At 42.0% G+C, this 24,615-nt stretch overlaps 1 protein-coding gene across 1 annotated transcript in view; it reads right to left on the bottom strand.

The window, feature by feature from the left end:
• dnah5 (dynein, axonemal, heavy chain 5) overlaps positions 1–24,615 on the bottom strand; it is a 302,757-nt gene that overhangs the window by 233,017 nt on the left and 45,125 nt on the right. The window contains exons 5-11 of the mRNA XM_078200599.1: positions 19,265–19,419; positions 15,805–16,023; positions 12,525–12,662; positions 9,443–9,619; positions 6,972–7,085; positions 1,699–1,806; positions 1,341–1,463 (exon numbers count right to left, since the gene is read on the bottom strand). Of these exons, the coding sequence (XP_078056725.1) occupies positions 1,341–1,463; positions 1,699–1,806; positions 6,972–7,085; positions 9,443–9,619; positions 12,525–12,662; positions 15,805–16,023; positions 19,265–19,419 (1,034 nt within the window). The remainder of the gene's footprint in view (positions 1–1,340; positions 1,464–1,698; positions 1,807–6,971; positions 7,086–9,442; positions 9,620–12,524; positions 12,663–15,804; positions 16,024–19,264; positions 19,420–24,615) is intronic.

Raw genomic sequence — 24,615 nt, 5'->3', positions numbered from 1 at the left:
ACATACAAAGTCAGTAAACTGCTTCTTGCCCTGCACCTCCTTCCCCAAGGCCGAAGTCCGCAAAATTCCCTGGTGGCCAGAACCATCCACCCCCACTCAGTCTGCAATTTTATAGGGAGGGAGGATCGATGAGGCCTCGGGCAGCTCAGCAGCTCTTGCCTGACATTATTCACTTCTCACCTCACCCCCGAAACATTATTCAGTGCCCTTCCTCATCCCCAATAGTGCTTATCCCCCTCCCCTGACATTGTATACTTCCTCCCTCACTCCCAACACTGTTCATCCCTCACCACCCTAACATCGTTCGTTACCTTCCCTCTCTTGACATTGTTCACCCCTCACCCCAACATCATTCACTGTCCTCCCTCACCCCGACAATGCTCTCCCCCTTCACCACCAACATTGTGCACCGTTTCCTTACCTTGATATTGTTCAGTCCTTCTCTCATTCACTCCCCCCCCATCCTGCTCAGCCCATGCTAATGCAGACTTTTCCGACATGAGCCAAAAAGAAGCCAGGAATTTTGGAAGGCGAGTCAGAAAGAGGTAAGCATTGTTGGGGGGAGCGAGGGGGAACAGACTGTTTGGCAAAGGGGCCACAATGCCGGGCAGACAGTGAGCACTGTCAGGAGGTGGTGAACATTGTCAGGAAGCGGGATGAACATTTTCGGGAAGGGGTTGATCAATAGTCCAGAGTGGGTGAGGCTGAGCATTGTTGAGACAGGGTGAACATTGTTAAGAAAGGGGCTGAGCATTGTCAGGAAGTCAGGTGGTGAACACTGTGAGGAGAAGGGGAGGGTAAACATTGTTGAGGTTGTCATGGAGTCGGTGTGCCACACTCCAGCTGACTTCAAGCTGTGCTTGTCAGTAGGCTTTACATCTGCTAGGAAAAGCTCTTAGCAAATCCGCAAGTAAAACTTGAGTTATGTGTAGGGCAAACAGCCCACATCTATGTAATTCTGGCCATCTGATCCCACTGCCATAGGGAAACATAAAGCAGTCCTGGGCAGGGTAAAACCAGCAATCAGCAGTTAAAGCTTCCCTGGTAAACACTGCGCAAGTACACCTGTTGCAACTTCGTCAGTGTTCCGAGGCACACCAATGACTTAATTTGAGTCACTCATCACTCCCTATATCAGAAGGTTTAGGCCATTGAAACTGATGGATCGAAAATCTGCTGGGCCCATGAGTCCAAACAACTGAATTCCCAATATGCACTCCTGCTGGGCAAAATTCCATGTCAGAGATGCAAATTTATGAAATAAGTCCAAGTGCTAACTCACCTCGATCTAAGATATATTTTGCTATAAATGGTTAAAGTACTTCAGACAGCATTTTTACCTGATTTAACTGAATGGCAGACTTCAGCTTTTTGACCACAACTTCCTGCGGTTGATCCCAAATTGTAGCTGTCCCACTATTTGTTATGTACACTTTACATGCTGTTATCATCTGATTGGTTACCTAGAAATAATAGACCAATGTACCAATATCCATTCAGTAGGAAAGTAATCAGTCTCATTTAACTAGATGCTCTCTTTTTCTTATTTTCATTTTAAAATATAAATCATACATTATTTTAAAAAAACTATAGAGCATCAACATGCTATTTTGTCCACTTTTCTTCTGCATTCTCCTTTAACAATTTAATTTTAACAATTAAGCCAATGGAAAAAAAAATACAATTTTGATATCATACCTTCACAAACAAGGATGTAATCTTCTCTGAAGTATTGTAGTAACGGGAGACGCTATGAACCATTCGAATTGCATTGATTAGCCCCGGGATTGCTTCCACCATGGATATCTGCATTAAAGTTTGTTACAAAAAACGGTTTAAAATCTTAGCTGAATTCCTCTCATTTTGCTTTATAATGAACGGACTGGATCTTGCTGGAAAAATAATGGTGTGTGAACAATGTACACCGATATTAATTTTAAATGCACAAATCAGGCAGCAAATTCAAGGCATTAAGAGATACGCCACGAATTGCAAAACTCCGGAACTTATTCGCATCGTACAAACAATATCTGACTCTTAGATTTCACGTTATTTCTAAGAGCTTGCTGGATTTGCACATTTATTCTCCATTAAATTTTCCACAGAAACTTAGGGCTGATTCATGACAGTGTAAGTATCTTTTTAATGCATTGTCAATCAACCTTTGGTTGGACTAATTTAAGTTTATTTATTAGTGTCACAAGTAGGCTTCCATTAACACTATGAAGTTACTGTGAAAATCCTCTAGTTGCCATACTCCGGCGCCTGTTCGGGTACACGGAGGGAGAATTTAGCATGGCCAATGCACCTAACCAGCACGTCTTTCAGACTGTGAGGGCAAATCGGAGCACCTGGAGGAAACCCACGCAGACACAGGGAGAATGTGCAGACTCCACACAGATAGTCACGCAAGCCGGAAATCGAACCCGGGTCCCTGGCACTGTGAGGCAGTAGTGCTAACCATTGTGTGGGGGATTGTGGTCATTGGTCGATATTCCATGCCAACTTGGGGCTGCTCAAAAATCTGCCACCAAAATTGGGTTATTTAGCCAGGCTTGCAGAAGTTCTACCCCAAGTAAGAAATCTGCCACGAGACATGGGTGCAGCTCCATCATACCTGTATGCAATTGAGGCATTGCTGTATCGCACACCATAAGGCAGGGTCACATGGCATCAGAAGGCCGAACGTCAGGAGCCAAGGCCAAGGAGTAGGACTGGAGAACCCAGAGCACAGGGTCAACTGGACTAGGCTTAATTACCTTTAAATAACTAAGTTTCAGTGCAAGAGGAGTCTTCAACAGTCCAGGGATATAGTGACTGACAACTGTACCCTCCTTCATGATGAACTGCCTCCTAGAACTCATCGAAGGGCCTTGCTGGTTGCACTGAAGGTGGCACTGGCTCCCAACTCCTTCCCCCAGGTTCATTTCAGGCCTGACTACTGACATCCGTGGGATCTCAGTATGTTGCTCACCGCTGCATTCACACGGTCATATGTACATTGACTTCACCAGCATGCCTACTGATGTAGTCTCTCACGCGCATAGGAAAGCAGGTTTTGTTTCAACACCAGTGCTGGAATTCTCCAACTTCAATCGAGGCTGCGATTTTCTGGTCCCACTGCAGTGAATGGCATTTTGGCTGAGTGCCAAATTCTCCATTCTCACCGGCAGTGGTGGCGGGACATTGGAAAATTCCAGCCCAGGTCTAGGGTGGAATTGATGATACCCTTGTGGCCATCAAGGCATCCACAGACAGAAAGACCTGACAGGTTCATAAATAGAAAGCGTGACAATTCCTGCAATGTCCATCTGCTATGCCACCAGAAGAACTCTGCATGTCTGTATGCTTTCCAAGCATCTGCCAGAACACTACTACTCAGAGTCAACCCTGCCTCAGCGCCTGTACTCTACCTCCTAGGGACATGAATAAATTCAGGGTGACAGGGATTACCCTCTAAGGATGTGGCTCCCGGAACCCCCGCAAAATGCACAAACAGAGCCCCAGCATTGATACAACAAACATCACCTGTAAACCAACACTGCGACTGATATTTGGATCTGGGTGTCCTAGTGCATGAACGCAAAAAGGTTAGTATGCGGGAACAACAAGTAGGAAAGCTAATAGAATATTATTGTTATTGGATTCAGAAAATGTGATTTAAATCACAAACCTTGGATGGTTCCAACAGGGTTACTCCATTAGTTACTCAGAAAAAATTAGAATTATAATCTTTTCTAGGTAACTACTGTAAAGACCCAGATGCCACCCCCCCCCCACCCCCCATGGGACACCCCCCGCCACATCCCCTACACTGATGCCCCATGGGACTGTCTGCAACTCCGATCAAACACGTACTTGAGTGTCCCTCACCCCTCTCACTATCTGAATGAGATGCCCCTACCTGATTTCCCCCACCATCGTCGAGCCCATCAAACATCCCTCTCTTCCCAAGGACTGGCCCCTACACAGATGTCTGAATCTCCCTATTTGCTAGATTTTAACAATACAGAAAGTCATAATCTCCTGAGGAACTGCACCCACGTTTGGTGCTGATTGCCTGAGGCATTAACCACCTCCACGATTCAGATCCAGACCTTCTTAGTGAGGATCGGGAACAGCATGCCATCTTGCCATTGATCGCCTGCACCTGTAAATCCAGGTCATAGTTAAATGTGGAGCTGACAAGTCACAGCTCTCTTGGCTGCTGGACTGCTGCAATGTTTAAGCATTGGACTGGATGAAGTACGTGAGTCAGTATGTTCGCCATATACGTCGTGCATCATTAACCTGGCATGCTTACACATTATAGAGAGAGTTTGGTGATTTGTGGTCTGAATACCAGTGAAAGGTTTGTTGTTTTTAGGCTAGGTGGCCTCGCCACTGCTGTGTGAATGCTAATGTGGCATGCACTGATACAATGTGGCAATGTTCTAAGGGGACAGAGCTCCTTGGGGGTAAACATGTTTTGGGAGGAAGCAAAGCTAGAAGTGGACAGCAAATTGCTCAGTGGTTGCTCTCTGCTGTTGATGTCAGAGGGATATGAGTGGTGTGAGGGGCAGCAGAGTTGAAAGCTGAGATTAGGGAACAGCTCCTGAGCTGGGCTGCTTTGCACACAGCACTGTGCTGAGATATGCTGCACGATCACACAGCAGGATGCAGCCACTTGCAAAAAGTACAGAGGGAGGTTGGTCTAGCAGACCCCCCGAGTTGGGGATTCTGAAGCAGCAGAGCAACAAGTCAAGAAAGATGCAATGGATTGGGGGTTTACTGAGGGTTTCTTCCTTCTGAGCCACGTTTCACTGGGACATCAAACTATCTCAAAATTCCAGCAATAATCATAACTTTCAGGCGATTTGGATTTCCTGTGGCACAAAGGTTGCAGCGGAGGATGGTGTTTTAATTGGGCCTGAGACAGGTTACCTGCCTTTGTTTACAGCACCATTTGTGCCTCCATGCTGGCATAGCAGGCCTAACTCCAGCCCATTCTCGTATCCACCATATGATAATTGCATAGGTCAGCACCACCGAGATGGAGCCATGATCGTAATGTCGGGAAATTTGACAACAGCCAATTCCAACTTCAAAGTCAAAAATCCAGCCCATAACAAGGAAGTTGTGATGTTACGTTATGGAATCTGTCTGTCTTGGGAGATGATGGACTGCACCTGGGGTGTGTATCATTTCTGGATGGATATTGTCAGTTGTGGCTGTGCAGGCTGATTCACGGGTGACAGCCCCTTCAGCAGTGGATACATATGAATGGCACAAGCCTGAGGTTCACTGAAGATTTTCCCTTCAAGCAGGCTCTCTTTTCTGCCATCCAGTCATTTCTTTTCTCTTCTGCTTTCTCCATACCCTTCCTGACACGACTTCCCATGCATTGCCTCTGATCCCGGTCAACTTGAGGTCTCGCTTACAGATGACCTTGTGTCACAGACATGGGTAAACTGTTGGTCTTATGCCAATAGCAAGCTCACCATTGAACATTTCTTCAGAAATTCAGCGCACATGAGCCAGCTGATGAACCTTTAAAAATCACTGGTTCCTGCTCAGCTGGAGGATTCGTCCAATTCTGAGCATCACACTTTAGGAAGGACATGCAGGATTTAAAGGAACAGGTGGTAGGCACAGTGGCAAGCACTGCTGCCTCTCAGCACCAGGAACCCAGGTTCGATTCCAGCCTTGGCTAACTGCCTGCGTGGCGTTTGCACATTCTCCCCGTGTCTGCGTGGGTTTCCTCCAGGTGCATCGGTTTCCTCCTACAGTCCAAAGATGGATTAACCATGCTAAATTGCATCTTAGTGTCCAAAGATGTGTAGGTTGGGCAAAATGCTCTTTGGAAGAGTTGATATAGATTCAATGGGCCAAATGGCCTCCTTCTGCACTGTCGGGATTCTATGGGATCTGGGAAAAAATTTACACAAATGGTTTCAGGGGTTGTCCTTCTTAGAGAAGAGAAGATTCAGAGGACAGTTGATAAAGTTGTTTGAAAGCATGAGGAGTGTAAATACAGGAGAGAGAGAAACTATTCCCATTGACTAAAAAGTTGTGAACCAGAGGATACTGACGTAAGACGAATGGCAAGAACTAACAGAACACGAGGAAGACAGTTACGCAGCAATTGATTAAGATCTGGAATGCACTACCTGAGAGTGAGGTGGAGGCAGATTTAATTATGGTTTTCAAAAGAGAATTAGATAAACACTGATGAGAAAACAATTACAGGGTTACAGGGAAAGGGTTGGGTCACGGTGAACTGCTCTCACACAGACTCAATGAATCAAATGGCCTCCTTCTGTAATATAAAAGCAAATTACTCTGGATGCTGGAATCTGAAACAATAACAGAAAATGTTGGAAAATCTCAGCAGGTCTGATAGCATCTGTGGAGAGAGAATAGAGCCAATGTTTCGAGTCTGGAATACCCTTCATCAGAGCTGGACTGACAAAGGGTCATCCAGATTCAAAACTTTGGCTCTATTCTCTCTCCACAGATGCTGTCAGACCTGCTGAGATATTGCAGCATTTTCTGTTTTGGTCTCCTTCTGTGTTGTATCTAGTTTATAATTCTGTTCTTTCATTTTATATTTTTACAGGATGTGGGCATCGCTGGCAGCGCCAGCATTTGTTGCCCATTCCAAATTGCCCTTGAAAAGAGCAGCTTGCTAGGCCATGGTTGGTCAACCACATTGTTGTGGGCCTGGAGTCACACATAGACCAGACTAAGTAAGGATGGCAGATTTCCTTCCCTAAAGGACACTAGTGAACCAGATGAGTCTTTATGACAATCGATGATAGTTTTGTGGTCATTAGATTATATTTATTTATTTATCAGCTATCTTGATGGAATTTAAACCTATGCCCCTTGCGCAACAGCCCGAGTCTCTGGATTACTAGTCCACCATGTCACCATCTCCTATTCTGATTCTATCCATTTATTATAAGCAGCAGGAGACAACAAATACTTACAGGATCACTGTTGTATAACGGATCACAGAATTTCTCTAGTGTATACAAATACTTCACGTTATCTTTCGCCTCATTACCTGCATCAGTAATTCGAATGTCCAGTTCTCGCCAGTTCTGGAAGTACAACAGACCAAAAATAATTATTTTGACTAAGCAAGAAAACCAGCTCACAGTGATTTGTACGTAGATTAATTCTTCCCTACCATTTGCAAAAAGGTAACCTCGTTTAGCCAGATACTGGTCGTCACTTTTTAAAGGAGTACTCCATACAAAAGAAAATGGATGTAGTTTTACTAAAGCAAGTTACATGAACTGAATCTTCAAATATCTTTTAAATTTTGTGAAAATCAAAATTTTAATATAGGAAAAAGGTAAAATCAATTAAATAAAATGAGGTGTGAAATTCAGAAATCAATAAATTCATGAAACAAACAGGAGGAAAATGCAGCCTTTCATAGACTAGGATGAAATTATAACAAAGGTGTAAAAATAAAATGGGCAAGTAAAGCAGCTTTGCAATGATTTAGGTGGAACCAATTTAATAAGTGGGACTTAAAGTCAACAATTAAACAAAGTGGAACTCAACTAAATTAACGATACAAACTTCATTAATTCAAAGTAGCATTACACATAACCAATTGGACAAAACAAAATTCAATAAACTGCGTCACCGTTGCAAACCAATAAATTAAATAAAAATTAAATGTGGCAAAATTTATGAAGTAAAGACACAAATTTTATGAATTTAGAATGACATTATACAGAATTGGAAGGAACGGCAAAAAATAAACTAAAGGTGGTTACCAATGGCATGGAAAAGATGAACATAATTACATTTGACTGGTATGGCAGCTGCATCAGATTTACACACTTTCAAAAGCATCAAAAATATAGGTGTGCAACACTGAATAACTTGATACTACAGAATCCATTCAAGGATTACACACACCACCAAGAGCTGCAAACTTCAATGAGGCTTAAAATGGATAATACAGGCAAAAGCAAACTTGGATAAATCAGGGTCTAAGGGGATAGTAGAGGAAAGTTAAGTCAATAAGAAAGCATCTGTGACAATTAGAAGTTAAAGGAACTACCAAGTTCACAGAGAACAAATGAATAAAGGGATATCACAAAGAGAGCACTCAGTGAATTTAATTTAGAAATAAAAGGGCAACGGTGGAGGCAGAGGACAGAATTAAATTGTAAAATGGATATTACAAGAAAGCCTAAGTAATATAGAGGTGTATGTTCAACATATGATATTCACAAAAGGGAAATTAAGCTAAGTTGAACAAATGGGTGAGGAAGTGCAACCATTGTTTACTGATAAATAAGTTAAAGTTAAGAGCTCGAACTTTAGGCCGGAAGGTATAGGAACTTACAAGGCAGGTGATTTTCACAGCTGATGGATATTATTAAGTTCAGTAAGTGTGTGTCTGAAATAGCCAGATTTAGAACAGACTATGAGGGTAAGTGATGAGAGATCAGAGCTGGGAACAGCACAATCAGGGACAGCGTAGCCATGAAATACAGGCAAAGTGCTGTTGAAAATGGATAATAATTGCTAAAAATTATAAGAAAGGTAAGAAAGCCTATGAAGCTATCAAATAGATTACACTGACATCAGTCTAACAATGTGTAAGAAAACTAGACGGAGAGAGGTGCATCATAGATATACCAACCCCCAAGGCCCATTGGAATCCTATGTCAGATATAGGACTCCAATTACAATGTTTGCGTACGAAAAGGTGGAGCATGCTATTGTACACATGGACATATCTAACCAGTGTTCCTTAAAAAGTCACTGCTGGAGGCCAATCAAAAACATCTGAGGAAATTTTTGTTTTTCCTTATATATAAAATTCCCCCATAACAGCCGTTGACGCCAGTGGGATTCTCTGGTCCCGCTGCAATGAACGAGATTTGGTTGAGCGCCAAATTTTCATCCTCGCTTATAGCGGTGGTGGGGCAGGAATGGCCGGAAAATTCCGGCCAGAATAAGCATACCATTTGATGTACTCAGTCGTTGTAGCTAAGTGGTTCTAATCAGTTATTGAGTATTTTGTTGCATCACTGTTGTAAAACTGCATTATATCTATATTGCTCAGCAATGCCATGGAAGAAGCATTAATATTATAGATATAAATTTGTTAATTTCTGTTTTGAAAAATAGAACATTTCACATTTTTACACTTAAGATATTTTTCTGATCTCTACAAACACTGGGAAAAGTTACTTAGTACCAGTACAGTCAGAATATTAGCTAAAGCAAATTACATTAATTCCTTCCAGATCAAATGTAACATAGGTCAGGTGCAGTAAAAACTCACTTTTCAACATTCCCATTATACCAGCCTGTATGTAATTTATATCGGTATTAGGCAGTTTGAGTGATAGAATTCTAAGCCCTATGTCATTTATTTCCTAACTTTTTGCAAAGTTCAAGCAAAGAAAACGATGGGAGAAAGCACCTTAAGTAGTTTAGATTTTGCTGTTGCAAGAACTCCAAGTACAGCCTTCACATTCTGACCCTTTAGTTGATCAAGCAGATAATTGAACCTTGACATTCTTTTTTTCCAGTGATCCAACTCTGCACGCGGGCCTAGATCATCTGCTTCTTTACGCAATTGTTCACTTTCAGCAAGAACCTAGAATTGCAAAGTAATGTTAACTGGAATAGGTTTAATCCAGTATTATATTGACAATGCTCATGCAGTGACAAATTTCACCAAAATGCTGAGGAAACTGCTTTTACCAAAGTTATAAATAGCATTCTACGTGACTGTGGCATAGGTAAGCTATCCCTCCTTGACCTGTTTGCAGCCTTTGACACAGTTGGCCACAACATCTTCCTCCAGCATCACACTACTTTGTCCAGCTGGGTGGTTCCATTATTATCTATCTAATGGTAGCCAAAGAATTGCTTACAATGGTTTCTCTTATCACTTTCCTATTGTTACCTCTGGTGCCACCCATTAACCTATCCTTAGGCCCCTATTTCTTACCTACATGCTGCCCCTTGGCTGCATCATCCAAAAACACAGGATTAGTTTCACATGTATGTTACTGACATCCAGTTTTACCTCACCATCATCTCTCTCGATTCCACTGCAGCTCTTAAGTTATTAGGCTGCATGTTGGACATCCATGTACTGGATCAGCTGGACTTACCTTTACCTAAAAATTGGGAAGACCAAAGTCATCAGCCAGGATTTGTTGATGGGATGAAAAATCTGGCAAGGCAACCAAAAGTCCAACTGACTTTTGACAGAATTTCTGATCCCCAAAATTCTGGTCAGCGTCTTCAATTTCTGGTTAAAAACTCCATTCCGTAGCTACTGACTTCATCCCTCTTTCTGAAGAGGCTGAAATAGACTGTTCACAATCCTGGTGTCATATTGACTTCAATATAAGCTTCTGACCACATAACCTTGCTAGCAATAAGACCATCTATTTGCACCTCTAACATTGTCCGACTCTACTCCTGTCTCAGCTCATCTGCTGCTGAAAATCTCATCCATTCCTTTATTACGTCTAGGCTTGATTATTCCAACATACTCCTGGCTGGATTCCAACATTCTGTCATCTGTAAACTTGAGGTCGACCAAAAATTTGATGCCCATATCCTTGCACGTTCCAAGACCTGTTCACCCTTCACTCCGTGCTGCTGATCTTCACTGACTCCCAGTTAAGTAATGTCAATTTTATTATTCTCATCCTTGTTTTCAAGTCCCTTCTTGACCATGCTCTTCCTTATCTCTGTTATCTTTTCCAGTGTCACAACCTTCCGAGATATCAACGCTCATCTCATTCTGGCCTCTTGCACATCCCCAATTTTAATTGCTGCTTCAATAGGGGCGGTGTCTTTAGCTGCCCAGGGCCTAAGCTCTAGAATTCCCTCTCTGCATTTCTCCATCTCTCTTTCCTCCTCCAGGACAATTCTTAAAACCCATCTCTTTGATCAAACTTTTGGCCATCTGGCCTAATATCACCTTATATGTCTTGGTGTGGCTCTGTGAAGCACCTACATTAGGACAATATAAATATCTGTTGTTGTTTACTCTGCTCACCGTGCTACCATTAATGAAGCTTTCTGTGATTTAGTTTTAAGGTAGACTGTTCAGGTTTCCACTGGGCACAATACAGATGCTCTATTTAACAAAGTGAATAAAACTTGTGAATCCATTCCACCAGTGGACTCCAAATTATGTGCTTTATTTTTATTGATGTTTAACCACATTAGATAAAAAAATAGCTGCTTGGGTGAAGTACAGTAGAGGATTCAGGCACCATACAACTGTACCACAGCAATGAGTGAATGCTTTCAGAAGAGATGGTGTGAGGAGTTTAACAAACATTCATTTTAAAGAAACAAAGGAAAATGCAGAGTTCAGAATTCTTATTTAAAAGCTTTTTTAAAAAACCTTTGGTGAAAATGCTAAATGTTTCAAAATTGCTTCATTGATAATGTTAGTTGGTGTATTGGTTTAATTATTTTGATAGGAAATGCCATCTGCACAGTGTATACTAGCAGGCTGTACTACAGAGCATCTTAATCCCTCTGTGGTGAGCACTTGATCTCAGCTAAAGAGATGAGAAAAAGCCTTTTCAGAAGGAAATCTGGGATTCACATTTAGTTAGCATAATAATTACAGCTGCCTCACAGCACCAGAGACCTGGGTTCAATTCTGGCCTTAGGTGACTATATGCGTGGAGTTTGCACAATCTCCCTGTGTCTGTGTGGGTTTGCTCCGGTTTCCTCCCACAGTCCAAGGATGTGCAGGTTAGGTGGATTGGCCATGCTAAATGCATGGGGTATAGGATAGGGCAGAAGGGAAGGCTTGGGTATGATGCTGAGTTGGTGCAGACTCGATGGGCCAAATGGCCTCCTTCTGCTCAATATATACACATCCATAATCATACTGAGGCAGGAAATCATTGGTGAGGTCTGAAGACAGATTGCTTCTTCCCATCAAAAGTAAGTCCATGCTGAGAATCAAATCGGGCAAGAAAGCTCAAAAATTGGAATGAAGTGTTATTTTTAAAAAGTAGAATCTTAGTCTGTCCTATCCAGCCACATGTAGACAATTATTTACTTCAGCAAAACAAGGTACAGGAGAAAATAAACCACAGGTATTGTCATCCAAAATGCCTGAGCACAAAAAAACACTTAATCCGTTTTCATGTAAAGACTGCTAGAAGTAGAAATATAAAGCTGCAACTTGTTCAAAAATGTAAAAAATTTTCTGCAGTTCTGTACATATGGCAACAGTATCCATTTATCCATCCACTTAGCTTGGTATTGCGAGTCACATGGAGATATGCCCCATTATACAGAAAACATTATATCGGCTAGGAAAGGTTTAGAGGGATATGGGCCAAACGCAGGCAAATGGGACTACTTCAGTTTAGGAATCTCGGTCGGCATGGATGAGTTAGGCCAAAGGGCCTGTTTCTGTGCTGCATATCTCTATGACTCTATGGCTAGTTTTGGATACAATCCTTAATTTGCCATTTTTTTTCCAGAATAGATAAAGAACATGTTAACACTACCTGCTCAATTTGTTTTATCCACTCTTTAATGCAGGCTTCAATCTTTTCTAAGGTTTCAGTGCTATTGGCTACGGACACATAATCTGGAGGGCCTTTGAGGAGTCTCAGATCAAAGGTCTCACATTCTTTCAAGTTCACCTGAAATTAAACAAAATAGAAATATTGCAGTAACATAAAAAGACAAGTTGTTGTATGGCTATTGAATTTAATCAGTGCAAAGTGAACAAACATCGAAAAGATTCACAATAAGAGGTAAATTTTCCAATGAACAAATATGAATGCTAAATGTGCTTGTACAAATTCTTTTGGTCATTGATTTAACACAAGCTTCACCAGTAGTAATTTAATAAAAACGATGTCAATATTTGCATGCTAATCTTCACAAGTGTAAATTCAAGCCATAATCAGTTCATTAACAGGTAACAAATAAGTAAAATAAAGTATTAATGACTAATTCAGATCTGACCTCAACCAAGGAGGCCTTCAAATCCAAGCCTCACATAACCTCATATGACAGCAATGCAAACTCAGCCTCCAGGTCATTAGTAATGTGAAGCTACTTTCCCTTAAATTTACATTTTTACACAGTCACGAAGAACATCTCCGACCCACCACATTTACCCTGTGAGTCCCCTTGTCACTAAAGGGCAATTTAGCATGGTCAACCTATTTTAACTTACACGCCTTTGGAATGTGGAAGGAAACCAGAGCACCCAGAGAAAACACACACAGCCATGGGGAGAATGTGCAACCTCCACACAGTCGCCCAAGGCCGGAATTGAAGCCTGGTCCCTGGCACTGTGAGGTAACAGTGCTAACCACTGTGCCACCCTGCACAAGTTTTACTTACTCTGAGTGACTTGACAATAGTCATTACATAGCTTCTCTTGAAGAACTATTCACAAAAAATTCATGGTAATTACATTCTTTTCCAGACACAGGCATTTTGGTGTCTTGATTTCTTGAAACCTCTTGGCTATTTGACCCTGATGTCATGCTTACATCATTATTAACACCGTTGTCTAATGATCAAAACTGTTGAGCCTTTACATCTCCTCCTAAGAATAATCTCAAAACAATTGCATTATTTTGTTAAACTATTTGCATTACATTCCCACTATCTGTTAATCTCATGGACTGTTTACAGTTTCCATCCAGTTCCCACATTCCCCTTCCCCTCCAAGTCATTGACGTCCAAGACATCAATCCCCAACAGTGTTCTTGGTTCTCTTGGAAGACGTGTAGGATGTAATCACCTCCATGAAAAGCAAACACATTGATGGAGTGGGATAGCAGCTTCACAAGACAGCTGGCTGCTGGGCTACAACTCTTGTGATGACCAAAATGTAAAGGCAGTGAAAACCAATCAAGGAAAACTGATTCAGAACTTGAATGATCACAACCCCTTAAAAAATTAAAGTCTGTTATCTTATTCTGTGTTGCACAAAGGAGAAAGGTTATAGCGTTAACTTCACAAAATGAAGCACTTTCATCTCCTGTGCATTCTTCACTGCTGATACGATGACGAGAAAATAATTCATTATATGAGGCATGAATGAATGGGGTAGGGGAAAAGAAGAATGAAGAACATTCTAAAAACACTGTTTAACACAAGGAAAGGCAGACTTTGCTACTACTCTTGTGATAGGAAATTCACTTTCTGTAGGTAGTAATATCATTTCCATGCTTGCTTCAGTGCGAGGCTACTCCGCTACAGACAATGGGATCGTGGGGTTAGCATGAGAATGTAAAATTGCACCATCATCAACAGTGGAATAAACCTACGGACCTGGATCTATATGAAGTTTCTGCATACTCTTCAGCTATACAAACTTGGTAATTTTGGCCTCTAAAAGGTAAAGTAAGGTAAAGTCACCACAGTCCCAGATGACCATAGGCTGCTCTCCCTTTTGAGGGAGAGAGCTGACTGGTGGTGATTTAACCCAACGGTAACCAGGCAAGGGGCAAGGTTGAGAAGGCGGGGCCCTCATGAATAACCTCAGCCATGACAGGAATTTTACCCACAATGTTGGCATCACTCTGCATCACAAACCAGCCGTCCAGCAAACTAATCTACTACTGGCCTCGGTTACTTTATTGAAAGAAGATTTAATTGTATTCATGACTTATGAGTGATTCAATGTGTGAGCTGCACCTACATTTGTACAAATTGATATGTTCTGAACTTCCTTTGTTGCTTAATTCCCAAATTGGGTCAAAACATCTCATTCACCCTGGATAACTTTCTGCTGGCTGCATGGAATTGTTCATGCATATCATCAATGGGCTCAGTGGAATAAGTAGATGAAACAGCACAGAAAGAGGCAAAGAAGCGAGTTTAAAAAGTGGGGAAACAGAACTAATCTTTCCTAAACAGAGAAATGGTGCGGAGCGAGGCGGACCAGAGGGAGACCGAGTGAATTAAAACAGCAGGAAGAGAGAACAGCTTCAGAGAGAGAAAAACAACAGAGAGAGAGAGAGGCAGAGATGGGGGGTCAGAGGAGCAGAGCAAGCAGGGGTGAGAGGAGCAGAGCAGGCAGGGGCGAGAGGAGCAGAGCAGGCAGGGGTGAGAGGAGCCGAACAGGCAGGGGTGAGAGGAGCCGAGCAGGTAGGGGTGAGAGGAGCCGAGCAGGCAGAGGTGAGAGGAGCAGAGCAGGCAGGGGCAAGAGGAGCAGAGCAGGCAGGGATGAGACTATAAGACATGGGAGAGAAAGGGAAAATGATATCACCCTTTAAAAGTGCAGTCACTGACAGGCAGGCAGATGCGGGGCGGATAATGTGTGTTTGTTAGTCCCTGTCCTACAGCAGAGCCTGATCTCCAGTCATCTCAGACTTCCCTGCCACTGGGCCAAGACCTCCCTCAGCTGGGACCGGGTGGTGGTTGGTGTGCAATGACCACCCCAAAAAATTGTTGCAGTCTAGTCTGGCTTCACAATATACCTTAGTTTCTGATCTGGTACCCTAACAGGTCTTAAATATGATCATTCTAAATTTGTCTCCATTCAGCGGGCAGCCGATTCGTCTCCTTGCCAACCAATGGAATGCATCAGGGAGCTGCTATTTTCCCTACAGCCTGGTAAATGTTGCCCAGAACTCTGGAAACACTGCTGAGAGAGAGCAGTAGAGTGTGATGGCAGAACTGTGGAAGGAGGAGGTAGGTGAACGAATAGCTTCACTTACATGTGCGCATCTTCTTTCATATACTATTTAATTGTTAAGGTATATCGGCAGAGGGCTTTTTCATATGAAAATAAAATGTATTTTTCTAGAAATTGCTTACTTTTTCCATCAGGCTCTCCTGAGCACTAGCCAGAACACTCACAAACCCATCCAACGAGCTTAAGAAATCTTGGCGTACAGCGCTGGCCTGAGGATTGTCCAGCTCTCCCCAACCATTGTTCATCTTCTTCAAAGCAGGAACAAACACTTCTGACAGGAGGTGTTCTACAGCTTTCAGCAAACCAGCATCAGATGTATCAAGGACATTGAAATTTACTTCCTGGGAAATTTTTAAACAAGAAAAATGCCTTAATCAATCATATTTATTCCTTTAATATTATATACAGTATAAAATTCAAATCCTTTGCAACAGAGAACCTAGTGAATTTTCTAGATGAAGGGATCTCACTTTCCACCATCTGAAGAGTATCGCCACCAACTCAAAGGGTGCCCCATGGCCATTTCACACTCAAATGAGCATTAAGTGGTTGTAGGTTGGACTTCTGCCCCTCACTCAGGAGCAAGTCTGATTGACCAACAGCACTCCAGAACCTGCAGTGACAACACTGCAGTAGATAGATGCAAGAGACCAAGTCCGAGCACCTGAGGCCCAGTTACATTCAAGGAGTCTCACATTATTGGGGAAGGTGGGGGGGGGAGGGGTGCCCAACTTCAGAAGATGGCATCTGATGGAGGTCCCCACACCGCTCACCGCCCCCCCATCCCCGACCAAGATGTAACTCTGTTGATTCTTTGCCTTCCCCGACAGAAGTTCATTCCTTCTACCAGTCTAAAAATTGAGGCTAGACAGGAAACTAGACAGGAATCCTTAAGTAGTTCTTGAACCTAGAACTTCTGGTTCAGAAGTAGGGATGCAACCACTGCACCAAAAGACTTCCATGGGCAGACCACAAATCCAAAACCCACGCTATTCTCCTATTAAAGAAACGTTATACAGATTTGTGCAAGTGCTCATTATTTTGACAACACTGACCCATTATTTATTCACTTTAGGACTTTGAAATTGAAGATATACATTTTTACAAAATACCCTCTTATTCCGATTTCATTTTAATGAATTGCCATCTTGGTTCAACAAAATGTTTCAACTGAATTCTGCCATTCACAATAATACCCCTACCTTAAATTCCTGTAATATACATCAGGTTACTCAAAATTTGCTTTGGTCATGAATCAACAAGGCACACCGGCCCAGATGTGTGGAAATCAATGCCTCTGGACATACAAATCTGTTTGACAAAACTTTTGTTCAAGTCTAAAATGGTAAGATATTCTTATGATAATATGCTAGCAAATATCTGACCATTAGTTCCCTATCTTTCTTTTTTTTATGCTCTAGGGAATCTCAAGTGCTCCTGTCAATACTTGTTATTCTTGCTCTCCCTTTTAAAATTGGCACTCGCCCATTTTAAATGTATAAATTTACAATGATAAATAACTGTAATTAGCTTGGTATATATAATGAGGATTCAGCTTTCAGGTTTTCGTTCTTAGCATGACTCGCATGTCTCTTTCTCTCTCCCTTTCTGTCCCTTAAGGGGAGTCAGCCTTTAAGTTCGGCCTTATGATCACCCCTCCTATATGAAGATATTATGACAATCCATAAACACTGATGATAGTTGAATCTCACAATTGTCATGCTTGCTGTGATCATAATAATTTGAATCCTTTGTGAATTGTTTGGAAACAAATAGATAAATAAATATTTGCGTTATCCCAGGAATCAAATAATCTCATGTGCAGTTAGGGTCGTGAAAATGTTCTGAGATAGTAAATGACATCTGAAAAGACCATCAGGAATGCAAAGATTGCAGTTCATCAAAACACCCTTCAATGATTCAGTGAATAAACACATTCTGTGATCTGGTACGAACATATATAGACCAGAAAATCGGTTTTAATGATATTGTTTGAGGGATAAATACTAACCAAGGCAATAGTGCTATAAAAACTTCTGCATTTACCAGATATAGCAGACTGGACCTCGATTTAACATTGCATCCAAAGCACAGCCATGTCGATTGTCGTAAAAACTCATCTGGTTCACCAACGTCCTCCAGGGAACAAAGTCTGCCATCCTTACCTGGTCTGGACTACATGCAACTCCATGCCTACAGCAATGTAGTTGACTCTAAAATTACTCTCAGAAAGGGCCTCGCAAGTGACTCAGTTCAAGGACAATTAGGGATCGGCAACAAACGCTGGCGATGTCCACATGCTATGGAGGGAAAGTGGCAGCCAAATTGATGTGTTCAAGTCTTTGAGTAGGGCTTAAACTCACAATCTCTTGACTTAGAGGTGAGAGTGCTATCACTGAGCCAAGGTTGACATTTTACACTCATGCATGAAAAATATAGTTATTCCTGTATTGTTGGAAAGCTGGTCCCACTCATTGAACCATATCTTAGCATAATTCACCATCTTTTAAAACAGGAAGGGAGAAATAAAAGTGTAAAGGTAAAAAAAGGAAGGTCTGAATTACTGATGTTTAGCCAGAAAATCATCATCTAAAGCACTTTTCCCTGAATTCTAAGTAAAGATGAAGATCCCATGGGCTTTAATAAGATTATTCAGCTTTGTTTGGACCATCTAAGAGGCACTTCTATGCATTCTCAATGTAACTGTTTTCATATTATTTTTTATTGGCTCCTAAAGGATACATTACTATCGTGTGGCATAAGATTATGTAATAAATGTGTAACAGATGAGGAAAGCCTTCAGGCATCAGTAACATTGCCAGAATCTCTGTGAAGTGTAGTGAAAGATTTGCCTTAGCCAGATCACTATCACTAGGTTTTGTTTTCAAAAGTAGTCAGAACTTTGCCTGAAAATCACCATTTTACTCCTTCTAACTGATTCCAACTTTGGAAGACATTTACTTGAAGCCCACAATCTCCTATAGAGTTACCAATCATTATTTCCTCATTTCAAGGAGGCAAAAACATGATAATTGCTTTCCACGCACTGTTCCTAAGAGTCTCCAAGTCGCTGATCTGAAAGTGTCCCTGATCACGGGTGGTGAACAATTTGGCTGTCTCAATAGCTGCAAGGCAATGGTACAGGGAGTAAAAGTGGAATGAGAGGAAAGTGCCTCTCATATATAGAACATAGAACAGTACAGCACAGAACAGGCCCTTCGGCCCACGATGTTGTGCCGACCTTCATCTGAAACCAAGATCAAGCTATCCCACTCCCTATCATCCTGGTGTGCTCCATGTGCCTATCCAATAACCGCTTAAATGTTCCTAAAGTGTCTGACTCCACTATCACTGCAGGCAGTCCATTCCACACTCCAACCACTCTCTGCGTAAAGAACCTACCTCTGATATCCTTCCTATATCCCCCACCATGAACCCCCCTATAGTTATGCCCCCTTGTAATAGCTCCATCCACCCGAGGAAATAGTCTTTGAACTTTCACTCTATCTATCCCCTTCATCATTTTATATATGTAAAATTTAATTGTAATTTGTGGTTTGTTAAATCTATTCAATTGCTTACCTTGTGCACATTGTCTATTGTGATTGCTTTGGAGGTATTGGATCGTAGAAAAATAATGCAAACACCAGTGAGTGCCACATCTTTCCCCTCAGTCACAAATATTTTTTGTTTTTTGCTTCGTCCTGTATTAGGATTTGTTCCTGCTCCAAGAAGACCTACGTACACTGGAGAAGTAACAACAAATATGTCAAAATATTCACTCTCAAATCACTTTTCAGTGTTTATGATCAACTTGGAATTAGACACATACATGAGTCACTTATTAAAATGGGAGCCTCCCAAACTGGAAGTTTCCTTATCTCTGATCTGAGAATTTGATTATTGACCTTCTGGCTGGTGCAAGAAAAACTCAACTGGGATCTAGGTCTAAGTTTTAGCCTGGACTCAACTTCAAAACTTCTGAATTAACCATGACCCTCTACAAAGAAAGTCAATGAGACTGTTTATTCAATATCCCTCTATTCCCATCCTATTCATGTTCACCCTGAATTTCTGAAGAATGGCAATCAGTGTCAGATTGTCACTCTGCTCCTAGTTACTGAAAATTCAGCTGCTTCTGTGTCGGATGACTTTTCAACTCAGATCAGGCGAGAACTGAATGTACAGCACATTCTCAAGGCCTTCTGTCGAGAGCAGCAGAGTCAGAGATCAAGCATGCCACACCCAGTTTTTTACAACACCAGCTGCTGTGCAGCAGGTAAGTCTAAAGATCCAGCCACATTGAGAAGCCAGAGAGAAGGTACATTTGTACCTTAAGTTGATAGGATTTGCAGGGAGCTTGGGTAAGTTGGATTAGTCGTGGGGAGTAGTCAGTTGGTCGGAGTGGGAGGTTGTCGGGTGGGGGTCAGATGTTCAGTTGTGTGGGGGTTACTCGGTCAGTAGGGACTGGGGGAGCAGATGGTCTTTTGGCATAGGGTAATTAGTGAGAGTCAGGTGATCAGTGAGGCAGTTAACTGGTCCCGAGATTGGGGGGGGCGGTCGGGGAGCATGCGTTTTCTATACTACAACCATGAAGTTGTCAGGCACATACATTTTGCTGCATTCAGTGCCTTCAGCTTCTTTTTCGATACATCATGTGGAGTGAACCAAACTGGCTATATATTTCATATGGCTGCGGAAGCAGTTCGATGTCAAGGTTAACACAATCCATCCAATCTGGGAGAAGCCTGGTATTTCTGATGCAAGTGTCCTTTGGAGGAGACTGCAATGGATATCCCATTCAACACTTCTGGCCGAAGATAGTTGTAAACATTTCAGCTTTAAATCTTTGCATTTGAATGCTGGGCTTCCCCATCAGTGAGGATGAGGGTGTTTGTACAACCTCCTACTCCAGATGGTTGTCTAATTGTCTACCATCTTTCATGATTGGAAATGGCAAGAATGCAGAGCTGGTATCTGATCGGTTGGATGAGAGATTGCATTGCTCTAGCTACTGCATGCACAAGAGAAGATGGTTGTGGTAACTGGAGGTCAATCATCTCAGCTCCAGGACATCACGGCAGGAGCTCCTTAGGATAGTGTCCGAGGCTCAACTGTCTCAGCTGCTTCGTCAATGACCTTCCTTCCATTATAAGGTCAGAAGTGAGGATGTTTGTTGATGACTGCACAATGTTCAGCATCATTCACAATTCCTCAGATACTGAAACAGTCCGGATCCAAATACAGCAAGACCTGGACAATTTCCAGGCTTGGGCTGGCAAGTGGGAAGTAACACGCAACACAAATGCCAGTCAATTACCATCTCCAACAAGAGAGAATCTAACTATCGCCCTTTGACATTCAATGGCCACACCATTGCTGAATCCCCCACCATCAACAATCTGGGAGTTGCCCTTGATCAGAAACTGAAGTGGACTAGTCATATAAAGTGTGGCTACCAGACCACAGCAGGTCAAACGCTAGGAATCCTGCAGTGAGTAACTCACTTCCTGACTCCCCAAAGGCTGTCCACCATCTACAAGGCACAAGTCAGGGGTATAATGAAATACTCGCCATCTGCCTGGATGAGTGCAGTTCCAACAACACAAGAAGCTTGACACCATGCAGGACAAAGCAGCCCACTTGATTGTTAGCCCTTCCACAAACATTTAATACCTCCACCATAGACGAACACTGACAGCTGTGTGTACCTATAAGATGCACTGCAGGAACTCACCAAGGTTCCCGATGCAACTCTTTCCAACCCACGACCGCTACCATCTAGAAGGACCAGAGCAGCAGATACCTGGGAACACCACCACCTAGAAGTTCCCCTCCAAGTCATTCACCATCTTGACTTGAAAATATATTGCTGTTCCTTACTGTCGCTTGGTCAAAATCCTGAAACTCCTTTCCTAGCAGCATTGCGTGTACCTACACCATATGGACTGCAGTTGTTCAAGATGGCAGCTGACCACCACCTTCTCAAGGGATGGGCAATAAATGCTTTCCAAGCCAGCGACATCCACATCCCATAAACAATTTTTTAACAATGCTCAGCTGTGAGGTTATGTGACTGAATACAATCCTGCTCCTGCTGATGCCTGACAGTGCCTTGTAGGTGACAACCTTGTACTGCTATCTCTGTTTTAAATCTATCCCATTTAAATGAAAGTAGTGCCACACAGACAATGGTGTGCTCAGTGTAAACACCTAATTTTGACTCCACAATTTGTGAACATACCGTCATAGACAGATGCATCTGAAACAGGTACATTGCAAGGGTCAAGTAGGTTCTTCCTTCTTCTTCGTTCTCACACCACCTGCCAGAGGCGAATTCCGGCATGTGTGTCATTCAGGCCTCCAGTTAGGTCAGGAGTGGTGCTGCTGACCCACTTTTGGGATGGACATTGAAGTCCTCACCCAGAGTACATTCTGTGCCCTTGCTATCCTCAGTGCTTCTTGCAAGTAAGTGGTTTTCAACATGAAGAAATGCTGATTCATCAGCTGAGAGAGGGTTGTAGGTAGCATGAGATATAAAGAACAAAGAAAATTACAGCACAGGAACAGGCCTTTTGGCCCTCCAAGCCTGCACCGACCATGCTGCCCGACTTAACTAAAACCCCCTACCCTTCCAGGGACCATATCCCTCTATTCCCGTCCTATTCATGTATTTGTCAAGATGCCCCTTAAAAGTCACTAACATATCCGCTTCCACTACCTCCCCCGGCAACGAGTTCCAGGCACCCACTACTCTCTGTGTAAAAAATCTGCCTCGTACATCTCCTTTAAACCTTGCACCTTAAACCTGTGCCCCCTAGTAATATCCTTGTCCATGTTTGATCTGATGCCATAAAACTTCATGGGGTCCAGAGTCAATGTTAAGAACTCCCAGGATCAGTCCCTCCCCACTGTATACCACTGTTCCACCAACTCTGGTGGGTCTCTGTGCAGATTGGAGTGAGGTAAATTATTAATATTTCTTGTAACTCTCAGCATAGAGCTGGATAGATAGCACAATTGCACTTCCTTCTGCCCACACAACATCCACCCAAAGCTAAAATCCATCATCAAGAACCAACAGAATGCTAAAATCACACATCCTGTCCCTCTTCTGTAAAACAATTTTGTTCTACCCATATTCACCCTCCATGCTGATGGGAGACCAAACATTCCCCCATGTACCAATTCTCACCACCCTGACTGCAGTGCTGGCAAACCTCAGGGGCTTCCTTGTGTTACAAAAGTCCAGGCGTACTCTCAATGCAGCTAAACCCCACTTCCTCTCACGTTACTGCTCATTCAACAGCTTGTTGCAACTTCCTCTAGCATTACTGCTCATTTAACAGCTTGTTGTATATTTGCATATTTGAAACTAAGAAGGAATGAAAATTAATTAAAGCAAAATAAATAAAGATCACTCATTTACAATTTTCACTGAATATTGGAGATAATCATGGGATCTCATTCCCAAATCAGCAAGATTTTGACTAATTTTATCACTGTAAATCAGTGGCCCTGATATTATTCTCTACATTGCTGTAATACCATTTTCTGACTCACCATGAGAAATGCCATGGGAGATCTGCTAGTAGTTATTTGTTTTTGTTTGTTTATTTATTCTGGGATGTTAGGAGACGTTGATTTCACCTTTGTCATCTATAATGTTAGTATTTGCTTCACATACATGCTTCAGTTATATGGATCTGGCCTTGATTGCTTTATCTCTATGTATGGAAGCACTCCAATAAATAAAGTATTTTAGGACACCAGAAAGGGACAGCTTGAAGGCCAGTTGAGACTGAAATTGTAATTTGTGCAATTCAAAAACCATTTTGTTGTTGCTCCAGTTGTTGTCCTACCACATGTTAAATTGCGAAGGCATTGTGGCCAGAATGCATAAAACTATTTCTATACAAATAACTCATTTTAAAGAACATAGTGAAAGGCTTTTGAGGTCAACTTAATAAAAATTGAGCAGCATATGTAACAGACTATCCATTTGCTTTCACATATTTTGTGCTTTGGCAAAGGCAAATTTCAGCCCCATTGTTCCGATATCAAAATTGGACTAATAAGCTATATTAACTGTTAGTTAAGCCAACACATGGTATTAAATCAAAAGCATAGACAAGATTTTCCAGGCATGAGTTTTAAAATGTGACAAGTCTTTGTACTCCACCAGCCTTAGCAAACAATTATGAACAGAATTTTGTAGTAACATGCCCCGATAGAAAAGATGTCAGGATGAAAATGGCTCAAGTACAATTTTATCTAGTCTAGTAGCTAGCCTGGTATCTGCTTCTCTCCATTAACTCCAAAAAGAGAACAGTTCCAATAACTTAAAATCAAATTATTTGTTTTTCAAAATCTAGATTGTGCTATACCAGCATAACTAATAGTTTCAGATTGACAATGACAATTAAACAACTATCAGAGTTCATTTTTCTGGTGTCAATTCAATTTGACAATTTACCAAGATGAGATTTGAACTCCCAACCTTTGGGTTGCTCCTCCAACACAATAAACACAACACTATTTAAGTATTGCATGTTGCGGCTCCACAGGATGTTTAAAAAAGGCTGGAATAAAATATTGAGCAGTCAAATCAGGAATTGCAAATTTAAATAAAGGTTGGTGGATTGTTTTACAACCTACACTTCTCAACAGTTCTAAAAACTCCTCAACAACAATCACACTTCTTAACGTGTACAAACTCATATTAGCTTGACATATTTATCTCAAGAGCAGCTGAACTATACAGATCCAGATCACAAATTTGATTTCCAGTCACTATTGACTTAGCTCATCGCAGGAAAACTGGTATTGGGTGGTCTCAGCTTGAGAAGACCAACATTAGTCACTGATGTTGCTCCTGGCCACTATTAATTAACAATGTCAACATGGATGGAAGTTGAGCAAGGACAGGATCA

The sequence above is a fragment of the Mustelus asterias genome, chromosome 2, assembly GCF_964213995.1.
Source record: "Mustelus asterias chromosome 2, sMusAst1.hap1.1, whole genome shotgun sequence".
Classification (NCBI taxonomy): Eukaryota; Metazoa; Chordata; class Chondrichthyes; order Carcharhiniformes; family Triakidae; genus Mustelus; species Mustelus asterias.
This window is presented reverse-complemented; position numbering and strand designations above follow the sequence as displayed.